Source organism: Hipposideros armiger, unplaced genomic scaffold, assembly GCF_001890085.2.
Source record: "Hipposideros armiger isolate ML-2016 unplaced genomic scaffold, ASM189008v1 scaffold_44, whole genome shotgun sequence".
Classification (NCBI taxonomy): domain Eukaryota; kingdom Metazoa; phylum Chordata; class Mammalia; order Chiroptera; family Hipposideridae; genus Hipposideros; species Hipposideros armiger.
Window position 1 is genome coordinate 4,095,120 of NW_017731394.1, and position 9,893 is coordinate 4,105,012.

The window sequence follows — 9,893 nt, forward strand, 5'->3', positions numbered from 1 at the left end:
CTGAGTTATACCAGTTGACCCTCCGCACCAGCCATGCATGAATAACTATGCCTGTATTCCCCAGGCCTGGCCAGCAAAATGTGCAATCTGACTTTGCTTTTGCCAATTTAATATGGCGGGGGGGGGGCAGGTTTCTTGTAGGAAATTTAATTTGCATTTGGAGGAAGGAATTTCTGAGAAGCAAAGGGAACACCAAGTCACAAGTGCCACCTGCTTTAGTCCCTCCCATCAATCCAGACAGCGCCTCTGTGAATTTTTAAAAGCCATCCTTCTTCAAGACATTTGACTGTCATCTGCTAGAAAACTGTTGTGATAACTACACAGATAACAAATCTGTGATGACTCTGAGGAGAACAGTGCCCCTGGAGCTGTGCAAAACACAGCCCACTCCCCACAGGCGGCAGCGGGCGCTAGCCTCAGATACAGAACAGGAATTCAGGCTGTGTGACGGTAGAGCGTGAGGGCATTATCTTGAGGGACAGCCAGATGAAATGGAAACTTCATTATCCAAGGATTATGCATTTGGAGCTCAGGTCCCAGGCAACCCTGATATTAGTAATTTGGCCAGGGGGCTCATTAAGCTCTGAAGAAAAGCGAGTCTAGTTAATGAATTAATACAAGATGACATTTTACACACAGAGCAAAAATGAGACCCGGCACCACTGAGTTATGTAACATCATAATTTCTCGGGCGAATGCGATTGCTGCTCCTCGCCTGCCAAAGTGGGCAGACCTGGAGAGAGCCTGCTTTCAGAGCCATAACTGAGATTAAGATCCAGAAGCATTTCACATTCCATCCGTTTTTAAGGAGCTCCCTCTTGTATTCTTAAAACCACAAGTGGTAACGCAGAAATCAGTGTTTTAACATCTCTGGACCCATTTGTTTTCTGTGTGAAAATCCAGCCACTTTCCTCTTTTGAGAAATATCTCTTACTGGAAAGGAACTCACTCAGGCCTTTCCCTATGCCCCACTCTACCCGCCAAAAGCGGACTCTCCCAGTCTCTGTCTCTGGTCCAGAGAAGCTGATGAGGAAAGAATGGAAAGAATGTGAACACTTAAGAATTAGCATGAACTAGTTTGGGATGATGAAAACTTCTGGAGCTGGATGGTGGTGATAGTTGCATCACAATGTGAAGGTGTATTTAATGCCACTGAACTGTACATTTGAAATGGTTAAAATGGTAAATTTTATGTTATATGTATATATACCGGGGGTGCGAAAAAAAATGTATACAAGTGGACACTTTGGTCAGCATTGCTCAAGCAGTAGTTTGCTGTAATCAGAAGTGTCTGGACGCTGATGGGAACTACTTTGAGCACCTCTTGTAATTGCAGAAGTAAAACATGACTTGTATTCATCATCTTCTGTTATTGGTATATATTGAGTATTACAATTTTAATAGCTTTTTTCCTTGCTTAAAATATGTATACATTTTTTTGGGCACCCTCTGTATTTTACCACAATAAAAAGGAAAAAGAACTAGCACTAGCTGAGTGCACACCCTTACCAGGCACTTGGCTCAGCATCTGTGAATATAGTATATTGTATTTGACCGTCTCAGTAACCCAAGGAGATGGCTACTGTTATTAACCCAGCACCACCCCCGTTTTAAAGATGAGGCATCTGAGGCTCGTACAAGTTCAGCAACTTGCTGGAGCAACAGCCAGAAGTGACGGCCCCAGGATTCAACCCCTCAGCTCTGCTGGAGATAACAAAATAAAGAGGGGATTTGATGTAATGTCTGAATTCTGAAATATACACACACCCGAGCCCCCACCCAGCTTTTAATTATCTGATCTGAGGACAGACAGAACTCCAGCAGCACCCCTGAGTAAGGGACAGCTAATTGTCTCCAGAAAAATTGAACACTGCCTCCCTCCCTTGCCTGTCTGCAGCGTGCTGCTGCCTTTTGTCTGGGATTTTGTCTGCTTCTTTCTGGCCAGTTAGTCACTGAAACGATGATCCACAGGAAATGTCGTCCATGTTGGCGTGGAGCTGGAAAGAAAATTAACACAAAGCCTGGAGCTTGAAGGGGAAAGTCCTCATGTGCATCAGATTAGGATTATTTGGGGGAATCAGGAAACACAGACATCGGGAAAGAAGAGAGTATGTTTCACAGCATGTGGTTTTTTGAAGCTAGAACTATCTGGGGTCTAGTGCTGACTCCTCTACTTACTTCTGTGTGACCCTAGACAAGTTAATTCACCTCCCTGAGTCAATGTGCTCATCTGACAAATAGAAATACTAAAACAGTAATAGCACCTACATTACCAGGGTGTGTGAATACACAGATTCTTTTTTTCATTGAGCTGTATGCATTTATTGAGTGCCTACTATGTGCCAGGCATACAGTGGGGCTACAGTGATGAACAGAACAGGCACACATCTAGTGATGAGGGATTTCGTAAAGCTTAGCCTGGCTCCAGGGCCTGAGCAGCCAGTGGTGGCTGCTGCTGCTGCTACTTCACATGCACACTTTGGCCACCTATGGACCCACTGAAACCTCCTCACTGCTTCAGAGGTGGAAAGAGCACAGGATACAGTCACCAGATTTGTTCACCTAGATTGTTCTTCCAGCTGAGCCACAACCGTGCATGATTGTGGTTCTTACGCAAAGATGAGGGGTCTCCAGCTTTCTATGAGGAGGTGCCACTTGGGTTTCCGGTGCTGGCCTGGACGTTGCATGGCTGCCACCTGTGTCCTGCTGACTGGGGAGCCCCTGACCTGAGTATTTGAGGTGTGACTCATGAGTACATGTGGAGAAGAGGACATTGGTAACCTGTGGGAATGGGGCATGGACCAGACCTTCACCCGAGGGCTTCTGAGGAAATGCCTGCAGATTGCCTTGCAGGTAATATTGGGGGCTGCAGGGGCAGAGGCATAGGGGAAAGGCTCTGAAGTCATACCTGGGCTCAGCTCACACATGGCTCCTAACTGTGACCTTGGTCAGGGGACCCAACTTCTCTGAGCTTCACTTTCCTCTTCTTACAAAGAAGGCAGTTCCAGCACCTGCTTCATGGAGTTGCTGTGAGGCAAGCAGATGTGATAAATAAAGCAAGTATGTGTGTGTCTGAACCTGCACCTGCATAGCACAGAGTGTCAGCTAATGGTCATTACTCGCTCATTTCATGCTCACGACAGCCCAGTGAAGTGAAACTATTACTGTCCCCATTTTACAGATGAGGAAAGTGCTACACAAAGATGTTGACCACTTTCCAAAGGGCACAGAACCAGCAAGTTGAAGGGCTGGGATTTGAACCTTGTCTGGCTCATGTGCTGTGTGCCATTGGCCCTGTGCTCTGCAGGCTCCCTGTCTGGAAACCTTGGCGTGGGACCTGGCGTACAGTAAGCACTCTGCAGACATAAGGAACCCCAGACATGCTGACCAGTGTTCTTCCTGTATGTTATAAATTCCTGCCATAGGCACTATCACTCCTGTTCCCTGGATGTTGTATTTCCTGGGGCTAATGTTTTTTAAACAACCTTATTAGGTATAGTTCACCTACCATAATTTTCGCATCTTAAGTGTATAATTCAATGAGTTTTAGCAAGCGTACTGATTTGTGCAGCCATCACCATATCCAGTTTTAGAATATTCTCATCACACCAACAAGATCCCTGAGGCCCATCCTATGACCAGTGAATCCCTGTTCCCACCCCCCGCAACCATGAATCTACTTTCTGTCTGTAAATTTGCCTTTCCTGGACACTTCATATAAACGGAATTATACAATATGTGGTCTTTTGCGTCCGGCTTATTTTGCTTAGCACAGTGTTTTTGACATTCATCCATGGTGTAGCGTGTATCAGTACTTTGTTGCTTTTTATGGCCAAGTAATATTCCAGTGGGCGCCTAGCCCACATTTTGTGTATCCATTCACCAGTAGACGGACATTTGGGTGCTTTCCACTTTTTGGCTATTGTGAACCGTGCCGCTCCAAACATTTGTGCGCATGTCCTGGGACTGACTTGGAAGCCGAAGGGGTGAGCCAAGTTGGTAACCTCTCTCCTTTCCTCTCCCCTCCGGGGTTTCTCAGAACCCGGCAGCGGGCAGGTGTTCGTGACTTCGGAGAACCAGCTCGTGTACTACCCCAGCATCACCTACGCCATCATCGGCAGCTCCGTCATCTTCGTGCTGGTGGTGGCCCTGCTGGCGCTGGTCTTGCACCACCAGCGGAAGCGGAACAACCTCATGACCCTGCCTGTGCACCGGCTGCAGCACCCCGTGCTGCTGTCCCGCCTGGTGGTCCTGGACCACCCCCACCACTGCAACGTCACCTACAACGTCAACAACGGCATCCAGTACGTGGCCAGCCAGGCCGAGCAGAATGCGTCGGAAGTGGGCTCCCCGCCCTCCTACTCAGAGGCCCTGCTGGACCAAAGGTGCGTGCTGGATGGAAGAGATTGGGGTGCGGAGCTCGTCCCATGGCGGGAGTGGAGTCTGTGCACGCTGGGTTCCTGGGTCTTGCCCGCTGCTGTAGGCAGCAGCGGCAGCAGCGTCTGACCTTTACTGAGTCCTTGCAAAACAATTCACATGTATTATTGAATCTTCTCGACGACCCACTGAGGGAGGTTCTATTTTTGCCTCAGTTTTACAGATGAGGAAGCTGAGGCTCTAGGATTTTTAGTTATTTGTATAAGGAGATTGGTTAGGATCCCGGCCAATTCAGAGCCCTCCTCCCCCCTAGTAATGCCACACTGACACATGTACTTGTGCTCCAGGGCCTCTCCTGCTGCTGCAGAGCACTGCCCCCTACATATCAGAGGTTTGGTTAATATTTGTGGAATGAATGAATGGGTGAGTGAGCAAGTGAAAGGGTGAGTGAGCAAGTGAAAGGGTGAGTGAGCAAGTGAAAGGGTGAGTGCGCAAATAAGTTCTTAACTTCGCTTGGCTTCATCGGTAAAAATAAAGAGGGCAGAACAAGCTTCGGTAAGCAGTAGAATCCTCATTACAAATGGAGCCAACCTATAAACTCAAAAAGCAGAGTTCTGTGGTCGAAGCGGGTAATGGACCTGAATCCTGCCTATCCAGCCTTCCTCTCTCCTGTCGTGACCTCCCAGGTATCTCAAAGAACCATTCTGGAAGTCCCTGGAGTCGAGCTGTCTGAGTCCCCATTGGTTCTACGATTCCCATGCGCTCCCTGCAGGGCCCCCGTTTAGCATCCCTCTTCTTCTGTACCCAGGACCCACCATGCGTGGGGTGAGGCATTTTGCAAGCCGCATCCCCGGCGTGACTGGGCTCCCCTTGGACTCCCTCCACTGGCAGCTCTTGTGTTATTTAATCTTCATTTTGCCTCCTCATAAAGGAGAGCTTCAGGGGATGGTTCTTAAGGATCTCTTTGCAAATAAGTAAGCATAAGAGGGTAGGAGCTCACTCACCACTCATAACCTCTTCATTTGGACCGTCCAATGTAGAATAAGGTTAAAATCACTGAAGCTGGAGACAGAAAGCCTGGGTTCAAATCCCAGCACTGCTGCTTACTAGTTCTTTGTGATCCTCTGCGAGTCATTTAATGTCCCTGCCTCAGTTTCCTCCCCAGGACAATGGACATAAAAGTAACGCCTCCCTCTGCTCATGCTTGTTAAATGTGAATGTCAGGTACGTGGCATGGTGCCTGATCGCAGTGAGCTTTCAGTAAATGAGAGCTGGAAAGTGAAGTCTCCTCTGTGCAGTTATTTCATTGTAAGCAAGCAGTCATTATTATCCCCTTCTACAGATAAGAAAATCACGGTGTTGAGAGGATGTCCTGTCACATACCCAAGCCCATGCAGCCAGGTAGAGTTGGCTTTCAGTAAGAACCCCAAATTCTGTGGCCCGTCAGAGGATCCATCAAAACTCCAGGTCAGCTGCTTGGCCACAGGGCATGGCACAAAGCCGCTCTGCCAAACCAGCGAGGACAAGCCGAGGGTGTACTTGGCACCCGCACGCTGGCTCCATCCAGAGGATGTGGTTTGGGCACAAGCCAGCCGGAGCGCACCGACCTATTCCCGGTGCTTTTGCCTTGCAGCATACCACCCGTTTTCCTAGTCCTTGGCTTGCCTCTCTACTTAGAGGGCAGGTCTGCCTCATCTCAGCATCCACCCAGAAATGGGCAGCCATCGGTGCCGCCTGCCTTGCCTTGGCTTCTCCTAATGCATCTCTTCCTTTCTCTCTCCCTCCTCCTTCTGCCTTGTCCACTGCAGACCCGCATGGTACGACCTTCCTCCGCCACCCTACTCTTCCGACACCGAGTCCCTGAACCAAGCCGACCTGCCCCCTTACCGCTCCCGCTCTGGGAGTGCCGACAGTGCCAGCTCGCAGGCAGCCAGCAGCCTCCTGAGTGTGGAAGACACCGGCCACAGCCCGGGGCAGCCTGGCCCTCAGGAGGGCACCACCGAGCCCAGGGACTCCGTGCCCAGCCAGGGCACTGAAGAAGTATAAAATCCAGTTATTCCAAAGTCCATCTGGGTTCATCTGCTCTGACTTGTCACCATCCTAACAACTTGCGCTCACGGATGCTCCTCAGGTTGCCTCAAAGAGTGATTTGAGGTGTCAGCTGTCTCTCCATTTCCCTCCTCCCCCAGATTTCAGGGATGTTTTTTCGAGGGCGACCTGGCATTTTTCTGGCCTCTCAGTTGACATGATGGATATTGTGCATCTTTTCTGAGAGGTGACTCTTCCGTCGGGCCCCGGGATCACAGCTTGACTCTTCACATCATTCTTCTGTTCCCGTTGGAATCTTGCTGAGTAGGGGATTTAAAGTGGGATTTAAAGCAGTCCTGGAGAAAGCATTGTTTCTGTGCCATGTTGGATGTTCAGAAGGGCGGAAGACACTGGACCACATTGTCTGTGGGCTGCCATCTTATGGCTCTATTTGGGGTTTGGGTTGGATAATCCTACCAGGAGGCCATCATTGGATGGCCGCCCTGGAAAGAAGCCAGGCGAGCATCCAAACCTTGCCCCACTCTCTTACCCATTGCTCAGCGGAGGCAGTGGCCAAAGAAAACTTTACACATGAGTAATACCCTTCAGTCTTCGGCATTGTCATTTTGGTTTTGTGAGTGACCCTGAAACCACCTATTCTGGATAGATTCTGACTTTAAAATGTTTCCCGAGAATCCTCGTTTTGAGAGCTTTCACCTGCGGTCTATATGATCCGCCTCATCCCAGAATAGGCAGGAAGCCCCTGCCAAGGGGTTTATCCAAGCTCTCAGCTCCTGTAATGCAGGCTGCTAAGACGCTGGGCCTGCTTTGGTCTACAGCCTATTCCCTGGTTTCCAGAGTGTCGGCCTCCCAGCTGTGACCTGCCAGTAGCCAAGGGACGAGCACCCAACTGGAGTTGTCCTCATATATGATGTGACCCTTTGCCCTGTGAACCACACCCAGCCTGCCTGGCCCGTTCATGCAGCTTCAACACTAGCCTTCTGAGTTCCCTTAACACTCAGAAGTCATTTCACCTGTGCATTTGGACTTGACACTGTGGTTTCTAACACATGTGAGAACCACATCCAATACCTCCCACCAGAGCTCCCAGATCCCTACGCTGCACACACTCCCCTCCCCATGGCCCAAATACCAGCACCCCGAGCTAGGGTTAGGGTTAGGGTTAGAGTTAGGGTCAGGCCCCTCCCAACATCCCCTAGTTTTTCCCCTGAGAGACAGGGACAATAGACAGTTTGGAGTCAAGATTTGCCATTCGGACTTGTTTGTTGTTGTTTTTTAAATCTCTTAGAAATGCATTTGAAACGGTGTGTTTTGTTTTTTCCCTTCTAGTTAAGGGACTATTTATATGTGTATAGGACCGCTGTCATTTTTTGTTGTTGTTTTTTCTTTAGTGAGGTCCAAAGACAGATGCGAAAGGAGGCCACGCCTTTGTCCCGCTAAGCCCTGGTCCCAAGTCACCCCAGACTGAGTGTGGGGCGTTTGTGCTTTGTTGCACTTTGAGTGGTTATTTATCGAGTTTTCAAAGGATGCTGAAGGAGGGACTTTCTCCCTCAGTCACAGTCTGTGTTTCTGCTAGCTTTCCTCTTTCTCGGCGCCCCGCCAGCCACAGGGCCCCACCCACTGGGGAAATAATGGGTAGAAACATAGGCGATATTCGGCAAAAAACTGTCAGGGGACAAAACTGGAACCAGGTGGAGCCACTCTGGGTAGCTCTCGCCCATTCATAGCTCTTTCCACAGCTGAAGAAACTTTCAGTAGCTCTTTGATGCTAATTCAAGTGGAGCCTGCAGATGGGGGATGAAGTGGCCTTCAGTGACCCTGTTCTGTAGACTTTTTTTTTATATAAACCAAATCCAAAGAATATTACTGGAAAGCTAACCACTTGGTGATTTTTTTTTTTTAAGGAAAGGAACCTAGTTAGGCTTGCATCTTTCATTTTTAAAATAACACTTGAGTTATTTTCTGAGTAATCCAATAAAGAAGTTTTAATGACAGCCAGAACATTTCATCTCCTGTGAGTCAGAATAGCTTTATTTCCCCCTTTGATGGGCCCCTGCTTCTGTGTGCTGCTCTGGAAGTTGTTTAGAAGAAAGGGTTCTAATTTTAATTAATTGTGCAGTGAATTAATCTCACGTACTTTTGTGCTTCCAGGCATCTTAGGAAAACAAATGGTGTTAGTAGATAAGGAGAGCCTATTAATGTTGTTTAAAAAAAAAAAACAGGGACATTTTTATTATAGATTTGATTTTTTAATGAATCTTTTAAAAAATATGTAAATAGGACACCAAAGCTGCAGGGGTTTGGGGTGTGTTTTTTTTCCCCCTACTCAAAATAGCAAATAAGTGGCAAGCATTATTTTTTAACTCATTCCAATCAGAATATTTTTTATACGTTGCCTAAATCTATGCCAACCTGGAAAACCATCTCTGTTCTCATTTTCTCATATGAGATCAGCTAATCCTTTTTATTTTAACATTAAAATAATTTCACTGTGATCAATAGTTTTATCACCTGACTCAACTCCCTCTACTTTGAAATTGACATTTTTAAAAAAACAAAGCTAGGTGGTTAATAGTGTGTGATGTTCAAAGCTGATGTAAACTGGAAAGGTTGTTATGTGTGGTTGCTTTTTGTTTTTTGGTTAGTTTTTTTTTTTTTAATTTTATACTTTCAAATAAACTTGCAGTTTCCTTCGCTCTATTGGTGTGAATGGTTTTTAACCCACCTTTCTCCTCTGTGGAGATATAAAGAATGAACAGTCTTTTCTGTCATGTCTTCTGCAATGAATTCATGCCTATAAGTGAAAAAAAGGAAGACTATATTGATGGGACCTCAAAATATGATGGACGTTTAAGGATTCCACAGCTGGGATTGTTGGAATACTGAGGTGGAGTCATGGACCCCAGTTAGTATCATGGGCCCTGCTAAGGCAGTTCAGACAATGCCTTCACTGTGACCCTGTTTGAGGGAAAAGGGCACATGACTGTGAAAATGATAACAGATTCTGACCACATATTCAGGGATACACTACAACTCAAGTACAGGTGTGCTGGTAATTAGTTTTGAACGACAAATGGCGCAGATGGGCCCCACTGGTGATGGGAACATCTTGGTGGCCTTGTAAGTCTTGTTTTTAGAACCGTGTGTTGACTGGTGCCACAGGGACAGTTACACAGGAAGTCAGGGTGTGGAGGAGAGTGCCACCACCATCCATGAATAGGAGAAGTAACCCTCGCCTGGGCCAAAGTTGAAATCCATATGGGACTCTAAACACAGGACCTACAGAATCTAGATTTAGATCATGTATTGGTGCCCAGGGTGTCTCGAAAAAGAAGAGCAGGATATCAGACAGTGGTGGCCCAAGTATATGCCAGGTCATGCTCTATCCCACGTGGTCTAAAGGAGACCTTTCCAATTAGTGTGCCCCAAAAGTTTCTCAAGATATTAATTCCTTCATCTCTCAGGGT

The 9,893-nt window shown here is 47.4% G+C and overlaps 1 protein-coding gene across 1 annotated transcript in view; it reads left to right on the plus strand.

Annotated features, from left to right (window-relative positions):
* The window catches only part of LDLRAD3 (low density lipoprotein receptor class A domain containing 3), a gene marked incomplete at its 5' end in the record, with an annotated part of 117,164 nt that extends 108,040 nt beyond the window's left edge, over positions 1-9,124 (plus strand). The window contains 2 exons of the mRNA XM_019639441.1: positions 4,040-4,385; positions 6,186-9,124. Coding sequence (XP_019494986.1) covers positions 4,040-4,385; positions 6,186-6,423 — 584 coding nt within the window. The remainder of the gene's footprint in view (positions 1-4,039; positions 4,386-6,185) is intronic.
* Between the last annotated feature and the right edge of the window lie 769 nt (positions 9,125-9,893).